This window comes from Lissotriton vulgaris, chromosome 5 (genome assembly GCF_964263255.1).
Source record: "Lissotriton vulgaris chromosome 5, aLisVul1.2, whole genome shotgun sequence".
NCBI lineage: Eukaryota > Metazoa > Chordata > Amphibia > Caudata > Salamandridae > Lissotriton > Lissotriton vulgaris.
Window position 1 is genome coordinate 1,327,963,676 of NC_141693.1, and position 19,073 is coordinate 1,327,982,748.

The window sequence follows — 19,073 nt, forward strand, 5'->3', positions numbered from 1 at the left end:
AGGCCCCAGATGATCCATGGGGCCTCGAGGTACTCCCAATCACCTGAAATAATTGCTGCATGAAATTATTCTAGGCCTCAACTTGCTGTTGGGTTAGCAACGACCTGGGAAACCCAGGGCACACTTAGACCAGGATAGGAATAGTCTCCCAAGTTGGACAAATGGAGCGAAGTCGGGTCCATCGAGTGCAAACTGTGCAATTTCTCGAGGAATGGGAGTGGTTGGAAGGAGATTAATTCCTTTTAGACTTCTTAGGTTCATGACAAGGCTGGTCTTCTGCCTTACCTGAGGATGGCCATTTGGAGTGGAAGTGGTCCCGGGATTTGGAGCGACAGTGCTGGGACATCTAAGCGGTGTACAGCTTCTCCTTCTGCCCCCTGATGCTACTGCAGATACATCAGGAAAAGCATCTGTCGCAGGATTGTGCATCAGGCTGAGCCCAGAGATAATCACAGGCAGAAGTCATGCAGGTTTGTGAAAGATCTGTTTCCTGTTTGTGATGGACACTGGTTTCCTGCAGTGTCGAAATGGCTTCAAGCCTGTATCCTTTTGGGGCAAGACTTCCCTAGCATAATCTCAACAAAACAAAAAATAATTTGGTGTTAGTAAGAGATTGGCCAAAGGTTGGCCGCAGAGCTCCAGACCTGTATCTAGGGTGCAGAAAGAAACCCGCGTTAACATACAAGGGTGACGCCTGTATACAGCTCCATGCCGTTATTACTGGAAGCGAAGCGGACACACAATCTTAAGGCAACACCGGTCAAAGCGCACAAGCAATTGCTGGAAAAGTTTTGGAGATAGTATGGTTTAAGAGGAAAATTTGCAAGCTGAGGAATCAGATCCATCAGACTTGTTACATGATGGAAAGGTGGGACAGGGATGCAGCTATTTTACATCTATTTATCCAAAATATGATCCCCTTAAATAACTCAGTCATCCTGCCCCTTAAAAATATCGGAACAAGCTCCTCCAACTTTCCTCACAAAGAACCCAGTCAGTCGCATTTAGATCATCTGGACAGCAATCCTACCCTATGAAATACTCAAAGCTTTCTATCAGATACATTATACCATGTTCACTATCAATGAGACCCACAATATCTAATCAGCAGATTCATCTATCCAGTGGGCTATAAGGAGTCATTACTTTAATCTAGTTCACTGCCTGTCAGATGTCTTATTTAATTTTAACCCAAACCACTCCGGCACCTTGATATATGCACTCACCTTCATCTCTTGAGTAGTCTTCTCCAGAATGGGGTTCAAATAAAAAGTCACCTGTTGCCAATTCAAATGCCTGGGAGAAAAAAGGAATGCCAACATCAGCACATCAAAAAGCAAAGCAGTAAAAACAACCATCTGAAAATAAAATAACTGTGAGAACAAAGTGTCTGGACTTAAACATCTACAACAGGATATAGATTTTATAGTCACGCACCATACAAGCTGTGCTCCAAATATCAGCAGGTGTGCTATATCCTGAACCAATCAACACTTCCAAAGAGCGGTACTGCCGAGTTTGAATATCTTCCGTGAAATGTTTATGCTGAAAAAGAAGAAACCAGGGACAAAATTCTAACAAACATGGTTAACATTTGTTTACATAAAAAAATTACCTCTTCTCACTGCACATCTACTTCACCCTGAGGTGTAGCCTACCGCAGCATAGTTCATCCAAGAGCATTTAGAAAGAAAAATGTTATTTACTGGTATGTTCAATTCGCTAGTGCTGGTGGAAGAGTTACTTACCTTTGGTAACGATATATCTGGTAGAGACACAGTCTATCCGCAGATTTCTTACCTTAGAAAATCTCCCCAGGTGTCAGACTGGATCCGGAAAATCTTTTTCCCCCGCAATAAATCTGCACGCCAAGAGTTGGCGTTGCCCGGCTCCATCCTGACGTTTCCGCGGAAGTGACGTCAATGGAGCCATATATAAGGGGGGCGTGGTCTGCGACCGAGAAGGATGGCCGAAGCCTAAGGAGACTCCCGGTACCCGACAGCTGTGACCCACATATCCGGCATTAATCCTGTGTCCTGAAGTATCCACTGGGTTGGAACGACGACGAAGTGACCCCCGCTGCCCTAATCTGGTCTCGGTGCGGTATGCGGTGTGCCCGGTGACTGATACAGAGAGGGGGCGGAGCTGTGGCCTCACATCCGAGACTAAGGCCGGGAAGCACGGTGAGGGACAGAGCCGCACGTAGGCGCAGGCACCGCAGCAGGCAGCGGTGGGACGGCCGGCTCCTGTCTCATGTAGCCGGGCAGACGTGCCATAACTCGTGCGCAACTCCTGAACCCTGCACGCCTGCAGGCATTGGAGCAGCGTGTCGAAAAAGGAAAGGAGAGCAGAAAGCACATGTAAACTAATTCTAGTAAAGACCCGAGAAGTTCTCAAAACATTAACAAGAATTGTGCCCATGGTAGCCTTGATGTGTGGCAAATTGCGCTTTATGTGAGATGGTGATGGGATATTAGATTGCCTTTCTGAGAAGGGAGAAGCTCTGTGGTATATAATTTGCTTCAGCACCTACAGACTTAAAGCTTTGCCCCCCCCATGTGCAACTGTGAGACGCCGGAGCAGGGGGACGCGACGGAGAGCGGCAGGAGTGCCAGGGGAGCCACCTAAGGGCCAGACAGTGCAACGGACACCGGAGGGAAGCCCAGACCAGCGGGGCACGTTTGATGGTGGTGGGGGAAAAACAGCTTCTCGGCGGCGAGGCGGACAGAATGGGCCTCTGTAGAAACAAAAGATATTTGGTGGTGGCTCCTGACAGTAAGGTAGTGCCGAATTGCCATTGCGGGCCCCCTGTGGATCGGGCTGTGTGGACTGTCTGGAAGGGCCAGGATGAGCTCCAGAGCGGCGAGACCGGTACAAAATAACCGAATTGACAAATGCACACTGACAAAGGGTCAGCAGATGGGGGCGCCATTGGGGTCTCCGTCCAAGGGTGCCGCGACCGATGGGCCCCAAAAAGAAGTCACATTACAAGACGGGATGGCAACGTTGCTACAGATGCAAACGTCAATTGGCTCCATGTCCACGGAAGTGTCTCTGCTTAGGGCTGACCGCTCTAAAATGAGTTCTAGGGTGACTGAGGTAGAGGCCACGACAAAAACCCTAACTACAGATACGGCGACGCTGCAAAAGCAAATGGCGCACTTGGAAAAGGTAAACCTTCAGCTTGCGGCAAAGCTAGACGATCAGGAGGGGCGCTCTCGGCGCAACGACGTACGCCTGGTAGGTGTGCCGGAGAGTATTTGCTGACAGGAGCTGGACCTATACGTGGAAGACTTGATTCAAACTAAGCTCTGCCCTCGAGGACTGTCTAAATTCTTTTCGGTGGAAAGGGCGCACAGGGTTCCGGGTGGGAGGCCCAAGCTGGGGGCCCCCCCGAGACCGATCCTGGCGAGACTGTTCAACTTCCATGATAGAGATGCGATCCTCCAGGCGGCCCAAGTGAGCCCCCCCTACAAATAGAGAACAGTACGGTCACATTCTACCCGGACTATACAACGGCAGTTGCAGCCAAACGCCACAGCTTCACAGAAGTTAAGAAAGAACTCCGAAACAGAGAACTGAAATATGCTATGCTTTTCCCGGCGAAACTTAGGTTGGAGGCGGAAGGAAAGGCCTGGTTTTTTGATTCACCTGGCGAGGCTACTGACTGGCTGGAAGGCTGGAGACCAGCGGGCAATCATCGGGGACAGAAGGAACAGCGTCGGCGGCTCTCCCAGCAAGGTGAAGAGAGAGGGCGAGAGGAGGGGGTGCAATACATCAGCGAAGATCGCAGAGCTGGATCGGGTGATAAGTGACAGAGCAAAGGGCCGAGTGGACTGCAGATGCAGGTCAATTGAGGAACAAACTGATGCTTGCTACAGCCCCCTCCTTGGGGGGGCTGCCTGAGGAATGGAGTAGGTGTTGCTGAAAACCCGACCCGCTCCGAACTGTGAATGGAAAGCCAACGATTGGTTACGATGGGAGGAGATCGCTACACGGATGGGACAATTTGCTTGGGACTCAGCAGAGAACATGTCTTTGGACTTCAGATGAGTATCGCAAGAGTCGGGCTGAAAGGGTAGACTGGTGTTCTCACACCCAAGTTACAGAAGTTTACTGGTTTTGGGTATGAAGCACTCTGCTATGGAGGGGAGGCGGGTAGTTCTAAATCCGCGAGGCAGGGAGGGGGGTTGGGTTAGAAGGGGGGGGGGGGGGGAGGTTTGGGGGGGGAGCAGTTACCGGGGACGAGTCCCCAAGTTTTATGGGCAGTTTCATTGTTGAACAGAAAGTGATGCATGACAGGTTAGATCAAATTGTGATGATCCATATATATATAAAATGTTTCTCACCACGCATGGCAGGTACACGTCCAAACACTAATACCATGACCACAGGGACCTAGGAGACCCATCGACAGGCGCCACGACTCACAGTAATATCCTGGAATGTTAATGGGCAGGGGGACAAAATTAAACGGGCCTGGTGCTGCAGTACATCAGAAGGAAGAACCATGCAGTAGCATTGCTCCGGGAGACACCTAAAGGGTACGACGGTTAAGGCATTGAATAGATGGGGGCTCCACATGGCAGCGCATGCAGAATTCTCCTCTGGGTCTAGGGGGATGGGGGTTTTGGTTAACAAACGCTTTCCCATAGTAGTGTCTAAAATTTACACTGATGATCAGGGTAGGCTTGCAGCGATATCGGGTCAATGGGATGGGAAGACATATATGGTTTCGGTATATGTTCCACCAACGCTGCACCAAGATACTTTGGCGGACTTCGGGAGATTCCTCTTGACCCTCCCAGAGGGTGAGTTACTTGTAGAAGGAGATTTTAACTCTGTTATGGACCCAGACTTAGATAGACAGCCTGTGAGAACAACCAGCCGTGAGACGCTAAAGCTAAGAGACTTTGTGGAAGCACTGGGCCTTATAGATATGTGGAGAACTAGACACCCAACGGGTAAACAAACAATTTACATTTCATTCTGGGGCCCATAATAGCCTGTCCAGACTTGACTACATTTTCACCTTGGCCACTGGGGTTTTGGGTATGACAGACATACAACATCTCCCGAGAGGTATATTGGATCACTCCCCGGTCTGTATCACATACACGTCGCCTGACCAACAAAGCCGAAGACTCTTCCCCATTAGACCAGGCTATTTACAGGACAGGAAGATTAGAAAATCACTGCTCCAAACTACGAAACACTACTTTGAAGAAAATGAGAACTCGGTCTCCTCACCATCGACCCTGTGGGAGGCGCATAAAATGGTCCTGCGAGGCCAGGCCATATCGGCGATAACGGGGAAAAAGAAGGAGCAGAAGGCACACATCGAAAAGTGTGGCTCAATGGTTAGAGCGGCAGACCTTGATGCAGAAAGCTGGGCAGGGACCAGGGTTCGATTCCCGCCTCGGCGGGATCGGGCTTAAATTACTCTAACCGGATATTCTCGCCTCAGTGCCGAATCTAAGCATGGGCCCCACGCTGCAACTCTGGGCAATAGCTTGCTTAGTCTCCACAACGGCCCCCGATGCACAAGGGATGCCTGGTTTCACCATGGGATGCCCAGGAGTGGACACCCCACAAGGAAAAGCCAGGAGGGGTTCCCTTGTGGTAGGAGTACAAGCGCCGGGATGCTTACGGGTTACTGTTCGCGCTATACAAATACAACACATTTACATTTACACATTTACACATGGGGAACCTCGAGGAGGACTTAGAGAGAGCTGAAAGGGCGCACACCTTCGATATTACAGAGGACACAACACATGCGTTGAAGCTCGCACAGCAGGAATTTACGGCATTCACACGGGAAGAGGTCACCGAGACTCAAAAAAGCCCAGCATACAATTTACGGGCAAGAAGATAAGGCAGGGAAGCTGCTGGCATAGTTAGGTGAAAAGGAATGGGCGGCTAGTTGGATAGCACAAATACGCACACAAAATGACACATTGGTGCAGGCCCCACAACAGATTGCGGACGCGCTTGCCTGTCACTATGAATCAGTTTACACACCAGTGGCCACAGTAACGGTTGAGGATAATCGAGCTTTCTTACAGAGCATAGACTCCTAGGCTTGGAGAGGAGGCGGTAGTAGAGCTAGAGGCAGATATGACACAGGAGGAGATAGCGGGGGCGATACAAGCACTTCACACGGGAAAGGCACTGGGGCCCAATGGCATTTCTATTGAGTTCTACAAACTGGGGGTTGCACAGCTAGCGCCACGCCTCCTAGATATGTATAATGACAGTTTACTAACAGGGGCTCACCCAAGGGACCAACGAACGGCCACCATCGTGGCAATTCATAAACCGGGAAAACCAGTACAAGAGTGTGCATCATACAAGCCAATCTCACTGCTTAATGCGGAGGCAAAGATCCTAGCAAAAGCGCAGGCTACAAGTCTCCAGCCCTATTTAGCAGACATTATACACCCGGACCAATCGGGCTTTATGCCCAACCGAAACACAGCACTTAACCTGCGGCGGCTGTTTGGGGTGATGGAACTGAGGGAGACAATAGACGAGGATGCAGCCATACTTTTGATGGACGCACGGATGGCATATGATCTGGTGGAATGGCCCTTCCTTGTGGCAGTCCTTCACCACCTGGGATTTAGCCCTAAATTCTGTAAGTGGGTAGGGTTAATATATGCGCAACTACTGGCAAGAGTGGTGGTAAATGGATGTCTCTCCAGAGAATTCGACCTAGGTAGAGGGACGAGGCAAGGGTGCCCGCTGCCGCCCCTGCTTTTCGCTAACTTCTTGGAGCCACTAGCGGCATGGGTGCGACAGTACCCAGCGATACAGGGCATAAGGTGGACTGTGGGATGGGAAGATAGAATCTCCCTATACGCAAACAACCTACTGCTCTACTTTACTTCCACAGGGCGATCTACTGCTCGTCTCTTGGACATTTGCGATGCGTAAGGGAAAATGTCTGGCTACATGATAAATTGGGATAAGTCGCTACTGTATGTCCTTCGGGGCCCCCTGTCCCAGTTACCCAGTGGGTGTGTGTTGCAGATGGTTACAGACGGCTTCAAATACTTGGGAATTTTCATCACCCCTGACAGGGCACACTTTATAGAACACAACTAGATGCAACCATTACGGCGGCTGAAGAGGGATGTACGGCATTGGCGTACGCTGCCCCTTACACTTCTTGGCCGAGCAGCGTTATTTAAGATGGTGGCACTGCCGAGATTTCTTTACGCACTACACAACACCCCGTTCTTGGTACAGTCCAACTACATTAGAGCAGTAGAGGCAGAAATAACCACATTGCTATGGGAGTGAAAGACACCGCACATTGCCATGAAGAAATTATGTAGAGGCTGGTATGACGGGGGGGATAGCGCTACCTGATATTAGGACCTACTACTGGGCCGCTCATCTGATTCCGATAAACCAATGGCTATATGCCCCCCAAGATGAGCCAGCGTTTAGACTAGATAGGCATGCCTTTGAAAAAGATGGCATAATGGATGCCCTATAAAATAAGAGACGTAAGCCCTTAGTCACCGGGCCGACATTACAAACGATTAGCATCTGGTTTATGGCTCGGCGAGCATTAGGATGGGAGGGAGTGATCACATTAGCGACACCGTTGTGGGATCCAAGAAAGCTAGGTAGGTTGGGCAACTAAGGGTTTTCGGAACTGGGACAACATCGGGATCTCGTCAGTGGGAGATCTGTGGAAACAAGGCACAGTAATACCCTTTGAGCAACCACAGGCCACATATGGACTGGCTGAGACGGAGTGTTTCCGTTATCTACAGGTTAGGCATGCTCTGACATCGGTTCTGCCATCTGGTGCGACACCGGAGGAGTCCTCGCCGTTAGAGGTTAGGCTCCTGACTGACCACCTTCAAAAAAAGGCGATATCACTGACTTACAAGAAAATCATAATAGACCGGACCCCACAGAGACAGTGAGGAAGGCATGGGAAAGAGATATAGGGGACATTGACGAGGCAGATTGGCGAGAAGCGCTCACCTCCCCTAGAGAGGCTGCAATCCCAGCCATACTACGTCTTGTGCAGCTTAAAATACTACAACGTACATATTACACGAGGGTGCTCCTACACAAAATTGGTAGAGTAGATACTCAGCTGTGTTTAAGAGGATGTGGGGAATCAGGGGCCTTTTTTCACACAATGTGAGACTGCCCAGTGATAGGGAGGTACTGGATGGCAGTAATGAGAACAATCTCCCAAGTAACAGGTGTCACGGTACTACCTGAGCCTAAGCTTTGTTTATTAAATATCTGGGAACCAACAGATTTCAATGTGACACTGCAGGGGTGGGTAACTATGGGAGTGGTGGTGGCCAAACGGAACATTGCGCAGAAATGGGGATCTGGGACTAGTCCGACCCTAACCCAATGGTGTGCGGATATGGATTTGGCAATGGTAGCCGAGAGGTCTGTCTTTGTGTACAGGAGGTGTCCCAAAAAGTGGGAAAGAATCTGGCGTAGACGGAATGCTTATCGAAGAGGGGTCTGTGATCCACCGCTACCGCATGACAGTGATTCTGACAAGAGCGACTGAATTGCCGCATACCTCAGGAGACCAAGATATTGAGCAGTGGTTTAGGGAAAAGTTATGGGTCGAATGACATAGAACGGTCCCACGCAGCGGAATATGTATATGCCTTAATGTGTACAACCTGTTTTGATCTACATATGTCATGCTGAATTTAATGTATTGAATTGACTTTGATAACCTGAATAAAACGTGTTTAAAAAAAATAAATAAAAAATGGAGCCATATAAGCCACTCCCGGCATGCTGATGTCAGTTTTTTACAGGAAACTTTTCCGTGCCACAACGCGGAGCCATGAAAAGACTGCGATAGCATAGGAACAGTGTGTTAAAAAAAAAAGAGCAACATCATTGTAAAAACGCTATGAGTAACATGAAAATGAGAGAATAATCATTTGAGTGAGAAACAATAGGAAGTAGAAAAGCACACAGTACCCGGAGAAACTGAGGGGAGCTCACAGAGCACTTGCTGCAAGCAAGGGCCCAACAAATTGCCAAGTCGTGCCCCACCTCACGGGGGGCAACTGCTGTGCCACAAAAGATATGACAAGCCAGGGACAGCCCGTCACCATAGGAGGGAAATAAAAGGGACCACAATTTCGAGGCAACAGGATGCAAGACAAGTGACTAGGAGTGAACGACCACAGGACAGTTCACAACACACACACCCTCCAGAGATTGAAAGACTGTAGCACCACACAGAACCCAACCCAACCGACTGACATAGAAAGAAGGAGGCACAGGCGGTGGGAGGGAATAAAAAACAGAATAACTGCACATACAAAGAGCACAGGCGGCACAACAGGAGAAGGCAGTCAAAAGTAAGCCTGTAACCACCTAAAAACGTGGATGGAGTGGCAAGCTAAAGGGCACAAAAGCCGAACAACACTCCCCCATGCCAAAGGAAGGTGCGAGAACACGTCACCAACCAAACACCAGGGCGGAGGGGAGGCTGAAATGCCCAACGCAGGAGAACCCATCCTACCCCAGAAAGAGGTGCGAGAGCACATCTCCGGAAAACCAACCCCACCAGAAAGGTGGGGGCTAGGTGGAAAAATAGCACATGAAAAGGCCGTCGCAGAGCGGGGAGGATGGGCGGGCGTTAAGGAATCTGCGGCAAGACTGTGTCTCTACCAGATATATCGTTACCGAAGGTAAGTAACACTTCCATCTGATAGACACATCTAGCCGCAGATTCCTTAACTTAGAATAGATACCAAAGCCATACCCCAAAGGAGGAGGATCTGTGAAATAACCACCAAGTTCCAGGAGAACATATTCGTCAACTGCTGACGAAATACGGTGGAAACTGCAATGCCAGGACAACGGACATAAGACCCATGACCCACCTTAAGGAGCATGAGCAAGGGATGGTCAAAACACCAATTCCGACGAGGAACGGTGTGAGACCTGTCGCCCAGACACAGACGAAAGGAGAACAGAACTAGAAAGTTCAGTGCTAACGCAAGAAACAAAGCAGTGAGACCTTTATGAAGGATCCCAGCACTGGACCCTATAATCCAAGAGGAATTAAGTTTCCATGGCCAAACCAACATGACAACAGTAGAGTATACCGCCTGAACACACACCACAGTGGAAGCCACAAGAAACAGGGGTCAGTCTGAAGACCGTCCGCCCGAGAACAGGATCCGCAGCAGGAGGCCCGTGGGTGTAAGAAAAAACACTGTAACGTGCACCCCCAAGGACATGTGACAACAGTGGCAGGGGCGTACCAAGAGCCTAGTGCCAACAGAGACAGAGGAGCCACCATTGAGCAAAAGCTCAGGAGGTAGGCATGCAGCCAAACTAATTAAAAGGCACTACAGTGAGTGGAGAACCTGCAAAGCTATAAACACACAGAGGACATTATCCCGAAGGAAGAGTAAGCAAGAATATCTGACACTAAGGCAAAAAGACTTAGTAAGCGAGCACCCCCAGAGGCAGGAATGTCGCCACACGTACGTGGAGTGACGAAATCCTAAATAGGGGAATCATGCAAGCGGTACCACGGCACAGGTGTGCTGCATAACAGGTAAGACTGCAGAAAAAACAACAGGTCCCGGTGGGGGAAGAAACCTGGTCTCCTGTGAGACAGGCGGAAACAGAGACCACAAGACTACCCATAAAGGAATGAGAGAAGGCACAGACATAAGCACGCTCCAAAGTCTATACCGCCAAGACAGACACAGTCTACCAAAATGGAGAACGATGAGAAGAATACACACACAATAATGCTACCCCAAAGAAGCACCTGTGCCAGACAGAGTAAGAACTCACACCCAGATAACATCAGGGTCGGAGCACAGATTCAGTGGCAGAAAGGCATAGACAAGAGTCACTCCTTGAGAACTAAGAATGTGCACAGGGCAGGAAGGGACAAACCAGACCCTGTGTCCTGCCAGAAACAAGAAAACGGAGACCATGCCAGGGAAGACATCCCCCCGTGCATGTCCACCAATAGGCAAGACGTGCACAGCGAGGTTGCAGAAACACACCAGGTTGCCAAAACCCATTACGGAGGCGGGATGTATTACGGACCAACTGTAGACAACCAATTGTATCCCTAGAAGAGAAACTAATCCCATGGATCTCATCAGAGGAGACATCCTACAACAGTAGGAAAAGTCAATGTGCAGCAAAAGTTCCTGGGCAAGGAAGAGTAGCAATAGGAGTACCAACAAATACCCTACATAGGGGTAAGGTACAACTCTACAAAAGAAGGGTCTCTCTTGAGACAAGCTCGAAGGCAGAGGCTCAAAAGAAAGGCAAAAACAGCTTAACCAGCTGTACCAGAATAAGTAAACAACACAGCTGAGCAGCCACACAACCCAGAACATCTGCGGCCCACAACGGGTAACATAAAAGATACATATACATGAGGCGCCTGACCGCCGAATCAGCACGGGCATCAAAAAGAGTGACCCCATAAATGGTGTACCTTTAAGCCGCTTCTGAACATGCTCTGGGAAAACGCCATCATGCAACCACGCATGGCGACATATGGCAACCGACCTGGCCATAGTACGACCCACAGTGTCCGTGGTGTCCATGACAGACCAAATTGAAAAGTGCGCCACCTCAGCCATCACTGATTAGGCGGGCCAGATCAGCACAAGAGATCCTCGGCAAAGAGGGGAGGAGCCAGTCAACAGCGTCTAAAAGGGAAAATGCAGGCTGAGCAAATACACACAAAGTGTGGAGGGACCGGAGTCCCGAGATGGCGGATTCAAACATATCATGGCCATATGACTCCAACCACCAAGAAATCCGAGTGGGAGGATGCAATGGAACAGGAGTCACAGAGAGAGCTGCTGAAGCACAAGCCCTCCAGTTCCAGGATGGAGGGACAAACAGGCAGGGCCAGTGGGAGCCGGCCGATGTGACACAGCACATTCCAAGGGGGCCCCCCGAGGAGGGCCGTGCCCATGTTCCGAGAAGGATGTCAAACAATGGTTCCCCGCGCCCTGGTGGTGAATATCCAGCAAAGGCATCCGAAGGACTAGAGACTGAGGGCAGCTCTATCCAGTCAAATGCAACCTGGCGTAGTACCGAAGGCAATCGTTCTGCCCAGTGCACCGGCGGTATCCAGCCCACAGCGGGTGGTAAATTTTGCTGCATATCTCCCCTCGGCAACGGCATGGGAGAGCACAGGCCGGGCTGCCTACGGGCACTGAGGCAGCACTTGCGCCACCGTATCCCACACAGAGTGGAAATAACGGTCCAACAGCCATGCAGTGTTTACTGACCTCTGTCCCAAGCTGGAGTAAGAAAACATTATCTTCCCAAGTTGGTCCAGCTTCTGGATTCCCTATCAGGTGGAGCTGTAGGGAAGGCGCCCTTGGACGTAGAGGCTTGGACCACCAAGCTCTCAGGGGTAGAGTTTTGGGAGAGGGAAGTGGGGTCGACTGGGCCGGGCGGTGTCGTTGGGCAACCATCCTATCCACAGGAGCCCCCGTGTTCGGCCTGGACCAGGTGCCCAAAAGGATGTCCATAAGGGCTACATTGAACGGTAGTAGGGGCTCTGAAGAGCTCGCTGCCGGCTAAAGCACCTCTGTCAGGAGGTTAGTCCTGACTGGCACCGTAAGAAGCTCGAGGTGGAAAGCCTCGGCCATGCTACGCAACACCACTGCGTACAACGCTTCCTCTCCGTAGCCACGGTAGGAGGAGACAACATGCCTAGGTCTGGGGAGGTATCCAGACCACTGGCATCCCCCTTTCTCTCTCCAGTCCGGCTCATACTCTAGCTGGGCAGTTAAAGGGTCATCAGACTCCTTCCAGTCTTCCCCACCCTCCTCTGACTGCCAAACTGGCTGAAAATGACCAGGGTGGAATGCAGGCACCAAAGTACCCATCGGCGCAGGATCGGGCGTCAGTCGACGACAGTCCGGCTCCGTATCCACATCGGGGTGGAAGCCTGGGTCGACGTCAGCTGGAGGTCCAGCCGGCGTTTGCTGCGGACGTGGTGCTGGTGGAATCTGCGCCGGTGGCGGTGTCACAAGGTCGACTGGCCCCGATCCAGATCCAGGCCTGGATCCAAGAAGGCCGTGCGGTGCTGGAGCCGCTGGGGACAAAGGCCTAGGACCCCCAACAGAGCAGGTATTTATAAATCCACCTCTGCATCCCTTGTTGAGACCAGATCTCAGCATTTCCAAAACTCAAAGGTTTCAGAAGTTACATTTTCTACCTCAAGGATTTCTCGTACAGGAAATTACGCTTGATGTCTATCAAGGTTTTTGAAATTGATCAGAGTTAAGCTGTCAATATCTTAAACATAAGGAGTTCAAGCCGCATTGTCAGCTGCAGATCCAGAAGGAGGGTAAGTAATCTTTCTCATTATCTGGCGGTTGTAGCGGAGGAGCTTCCTCTCAATCCTACCAAAAAAGATAATGTATCTCAAACATGCACAAAGTGATTCTACTGTATCATTATCAGAGCTAATCTCATGATGGAAGCAATACCAATTACTTTAAAAAAAAATTAGGACATTGCAGGAAGTGTTTTTATTTACAAAGAACAAATTACTTACCTTCGATAATGCCTTTTCTGGTAGGGAATAAGTGCAGATTCCTCACCTTCAAATATTTCCCAAGTGTCAGACTGGACAAAGAAAATCTTGATCCGTACACCTGTGCACCGGTAGGTGGCATTGATCAACTCAGCGTTGGCATCATCTGCATCAAAGTGATGTGCGTAGCACCTATACAGGCTCCACGCCAGCGTACTGATATCAGTTACCTTTGTGACTATTTCCGATGAGCCACGACCAAATGATGTATGGCTAGTGTGCAGAATTAAAAGGAGCATCAGGGTGAAGCGCCCACTTCACAGATTGGGGACGATAAAAGTCGTGAAGAATCTGCAGTTAGATAAAGGAGTAACGGAAAGTAACCAACTTCTTCTAAACCCAGATTTCTCACCTTGGAATGGATACCCAAGCGGTACTTCCCAGGAGGTGGATCTGCAAACTGGCCCATACCAGGAAATCCTGGAGAACCAAATGGGTAAAATGCTTATCTCGATGGGTCTTATAATCGAAGCAGTAATACTTTGTGAACGTGTAGAGTGACGCCCCTGTAACAGCTTGGCAGATATCCAGGCCAGGTACTCCACGCACTAGTAGTAGCCTGAGCCCTGGTAAAATGGACCTGCAAGCCCTCAGGTGGCTGCTTCTTTGCTAGTGCTAAAAGTACAATCCATCGAGAGATGGTTCTTTTCTGCTAAGTCCTGCCTTTTTTCACTCCTGTGATACAGATAAAGAGCCGATAGTCCACCTGGTGATTTTTAGTATGACCATGTAAAAATACAGAGCTCTTATTGGATCCAATCTGTGGAGCCTTGCCTCTTCCTAAGAAGGATGGGGTGGATCGAAAAATTATGGCAGCGTGATGTTTTGGCAGACATGGAATGGAGTCACCTCCTTCGGTAGGAAGGAGACGCAAGTCTGTAGACCAAGTTTGTCTGGATAGAAGCTGGTGTACGGAGGATTAACTCAAAGAGCTTAAAGCTCTCCTGGAAGATATAATGGCCACTAAGATGACCATCTTAAGAGTCGGAAGTCTCAGAGGAAAGCTATGTAAGGCCTCGAAAGGGGGGGGTGGGGGGGCGGGGGGGGGGAAATCAAACATCAGGAACAAATTAAGGTCCAACTGGGGCTTGATGAAAGGGGTAGAAGGGAACAAATGTTGCAAACCCATAATGAAACGTATCACAAAAGGTGACTTAAAGTGAGGGCCGCTCCAGCAACTACAAACAAGCATTTGCAATGCAATAGGTCTCGCATTTGCGAGAGTTTAAGCTATTGGCATTGTAAATGACAATGCCATTTATCTGTTTTGCTAATTAACACATAAATAATAGGCATTGTCCTTTAGAATGCCAATAGCTCAAACTCTAGTAAATGCGAGACCTATTTAAAGAAGCAGCCGCCATTGTACCGGGCTGCTCGGAAAGTGAAAGCTTGCATGGCGCTGTTTGGCAGTTAATTAACCTATATGTCCCACAGAAGTTCAGCAGAAAGTCTGTGACTGGCCAACTGGAATGTCCACTAGTGCCCCTAGCTCTATGCCAGCAGAAGTCATTCGATATACAGAGCTAAGTAGCAGGGCATACAGGGGGGTGGGGGGTCAGGGCGTGAAGTCCCACTGCCAAGGAAGATGTGCTCTGCTGGGTGGGGGTCGCCTGTTCCAGACACCCCGGCCGAGGCTCACAGAGGGTAGCGTGATCCTGAGAGGTGAGACCTGCGAGCCTAGAAGTCTACCAAACTGGGGGGCCTCAAGTGATCCCCGAGGAGGGGGCACCAGTCTCTATCCCAAAGAAGCATTATGCAGATCAAGAGTGATTTGAAGGACGATCACTCATTTCGGATCGAAGTGGCGCAGGTGCACTTTCTCGTTTGCAGTACTGTGGACAGGATGCTTTTCTATGAGTAACACAGAAGAAAACATCCATAGAAAAAAATCAGAAACTCCCCAGAACCACACACAGAGGGGAAGCTGCCCCTCGGACACAGGTGTGATCCCGGGCCTGTCACCAGTTCGAGCTCAGCTGGCCGTCTCCCTCGCGCACCTTCCTGGGTAACAGCAGACCACACTTTAGCGGACCAACTTTAGCAAGAGGCAAAACATACGCAAACCTGGGCTGCTGAGCAGGCGCACGTTCTTTCCGGGAGTCACAGAGGGGAAATGTATGCTGTTGCTCTCAGGGGGTGGCCATAGTAGAACAAGCGTCAAGCTGCCCTGAAGTGTCCGTCTGTTGATGTGAGGAAGGTCAGTCTCAAAATCTGGCCGGTGGTAGCAATTCCAGGGGGACCAGGTCCATTGGCAGGCAATAACAAGGGAAAGTGAAAGAGCGCCATGCGCGCGTTGTAGGCACGCCGTGTGCGTGCGCATCGGCGTGGCCTGCGGCTCGTGCCCCGTGGTGGCGCCTGCAGACTTCGCCGTACTTTGAGTGCTGCGCGGCTTGTGCAAACCAGGGAGGAGGCCTCTAAAGCAATAAAAAAAAAAACAGTAGAAAAGTCCGGCGGGAGCCCACCCCGCCTTTGTGGATGCCGCATGGTGTGGCCAAAGCAGGAGTAAGACGGAGCCCCGCGTGTTGCTGCAGTGACCGGCTTAAGACAGAGACCAGCCGGGGAGCAGCGCAGAGTCCCCACAAGAGCCGGTAAGTGGGGTGAAGCATGCTGTACATGTAAAGCGCGTCGCGCTTGGAACTCTTGTGCGCAAAAAAAAAAAGTTATATTGCATGTGGCTTGCGAGGACCGAAGGGGGACAAGAGATGTACACATCGCATGTCGTGCGTGTTCACGACCTCCAATCGCCCCTGCGCGTGCCCATCTCCTGTCTCCCTTCCGAGGCAAGTCCGCAACAATAGAGCTCGATGGCAGAAAGGCATTGCTAGGCTAATAACAGCACAAACAAAAATACCTCCGACAGGCAGGCAGAAAGTGGGTCAATATGACATGAACGCTAAATCACAAATTTGTATCAACAGGAGGTGTACCCAGTTTTTGTCGAGGAAAGCCTGGCTGCCAAGATGACATCACAAGTTTTGGGAGAAAAATCAAAGGCATTCAACTACCACTGCTCGTCTCTAAGCATGAAGGTAGAGTATACACAGATTTGAGTGCAGGACCCTGCACTGCTGCTGCCACAGCACGATTGAAGGACAAATGCTCATGCTCTGGAGTTTGGTATACCCAATTCTCCTTGCTTAGTACAGAGCCATTAACATGACTTAGGCCTGGTTGGTCCTAATCTTCGAGAACCCGGGGCAGGACCAGCATCAATGGAAAGGTGTACAGGAGTCCCAGGTTCCATTTTATATTGAACACACCTCCATGTGAGATCTGTTTGGACCCTGCATTCTCAGCAGTGGTGAATAGATTGAGCCAAGGTTGTTTCCACTCTCTGAAGAGACCTTGCCCCACCTCCAAAAGTAAACAGCAAATCATGATCAGCAAGGTACTAATGCCTACGTTCGCCTGCCCTAGTGTTTAGAGATCCCGCCAGGTGCTGCATGACAAGGAAGGTATTCTAGCACTCCTGCCAAGCCCAGAGGTGCAGGGCCTCCTGGCACAGGGTCCACGACCCCACCTTGTTTGTTGCAATACCACAATGAGGTGGTCTTGTCCATGAATATCTGAACCAGCCTTCCCTTGACTGATGGGAGAAATGTCTTCAATGCCAATCGATTAGCTCGCTGTTTCAGGAGATTGATATTGAGCTGGGATACTGCTACATACCGAGCACTTTAATCTCAACCTCTACCTAGTGGGCGCCCCAACTCATAACTGATGAATCGGTTACCACGGCCAGCTCCAAGTGGGGAAAGGAGAGGATCTGCAGTCAATTCAATCGCAGTTCATCGACTACCACTGCAGACCTTTTGATGTCTCACTCAAAATCTGGACCTGGTCAGAGGGATTACCCTGGTATAGTGCCCATTGGGACTTCAGAGCCTGCATAGGTCATCAAACCAAGCAGCCACAAAGTCAGTCTCAGTTAAATCCAGGACTGAGGTTGAAACATCGGGATCATATCCCAAATGTCCTGAACTCTCCACTCCAGAGGATAGCCATGGAACTGCACTGTGCCCAGAATGCCTCAGATTAAAAGGAGCATCTGAGAAGGAGTCAGGTGTGACTTCTGAATGTTGACAGTACACCCCAGTGAGTGCAGAAAGCTCAGCATAGTCTGTGGGTGGGTAACGACTGCCTGTGGTGAGCCCGCCTTCAACAGCCAGTCATCGAGATAGGGAAAGACTGGGATCATGACCTTCACAGGTATGCTGCAACCACCACCATCACTTTTGTGATTACTCAAGAGGCACTGGTGAGGCCAAAGGGGAGCACAGCAAACTAAATGCTCTTGGGCTGCTGTTTACCGCAGATAACATCTGTGGGCCTTCAGGATGGGAATGTGGAAATACGCATCTTGAAGGTCCAGTGCCTCCATCCAGTCTCCGGGATCCAGGGCAGACAAAACCCGGTGCCAAGGAGAGCATCTTGAATTTCTCTTTCTGTAGAAAGGCGTCGAGAGGGTGGAGACCTCATATAGGACAGAGGTCTCCCAACCACATCCTGCTTCTGATGCGGGCACCCTTTTGATGGTTCCTTTGGCTAACAGAGTGCATTTGCTGAAAGAGCAAAAAAGAGAGGGTTCTCCATTAGCTGTTTTGCAAATGTCTGCAAGGTAGGCAGGGTTTCCAGAAATGGAAGGGCATAACCCGGCTGCATGATTTGGGGCACCCACTTGTCAAATGTTGTTGCTCTGTATTGCAGGCAGGTGGGGGTTGATCCTGCCGCCAACGGGATGGGTGTGCTGTGTTAAGGAACCATTAAACCGTTTTGAAGGCTATGGCGTCAGAGGGCTGGAGGACTGAGAATTATGCTGGGTGTGGAACCCACGTCTGCATCTTGTGATGAGCTTTTTCAGATGAAGAGCCAAGACCAAGAATTCACATAGAAATGGTATGTTGGGAAAAAGAGTGCAGGCCTAATTAGAGCAAATATCGGCAAAGCAATTTCATAATACAACAAAGCAGAGGACAGAAAAAACCTGGACAATTGGCAAATTCACTGCAGAATCTTCGTCGTCATAAAGTTCTTACCACCCAGCATGCATTTCCAAGATCAGCAATCTTTACTTTTAACATCTCCGCATTCTGAGGATCCAGTGGATTCAAAAGAAAGTTCCCAGCAGTAGACTTTTCTATAAAAAAAAAATGTTTCCATAACTCCACAAATACAAACAACTGGCAATGCACATAATTTCTAGGTTCCACCTCTAAACAACTATTACAGCAGGGGCCCTATTTGATGTCACCCACCTTACCCTTCACCCTCCACCATGTTAAGAGCAGAAACTTGGACTTCTGCACAAGCAGCAGTATTGCTCTTTCCAGTCATCAGCAGTACTACCCAAATTACTGAGCAGCATCAGTTAAGTTTACTCCACGAAACAGCAATGCTCCATCAAGGAATCAGTTAATCCAGACAAAAGCAGACAATCTAAGCAAAGGTTTGC

General features: G+C 49.8%; 1 protein-coding gene across 1 annotated transcript in view; it reads right to left on the reverse strand.

The window, feature by feature from the left end:
• The window catches only part of SRPK1 (SRSF protein kinase 1), a 353,882-nt gene that overhangs the window by 168,188 nt on the left and 166,621 nt on the right, over positions 1-19,073 (reverse strand). The window contains exons 3-5 of the mRNA XM_086923257.1: positions 18,658-18,758; positions 1,438-1,545; positions 1,227-1,296 (exon numbers count right to left, since the gene is read on the reverse strand). Coding sequence (XP_086779383.1) covers positions 1,227-1,296; positions 1,438-1,545; positions 18,658-18,758 — 279 coding nt within the window. The remainder of the gene's footprint in view (positions 1-1,226; positions 1,297-1,437; positions 1,546-18,657; positions 18,759-19,073) is intronic.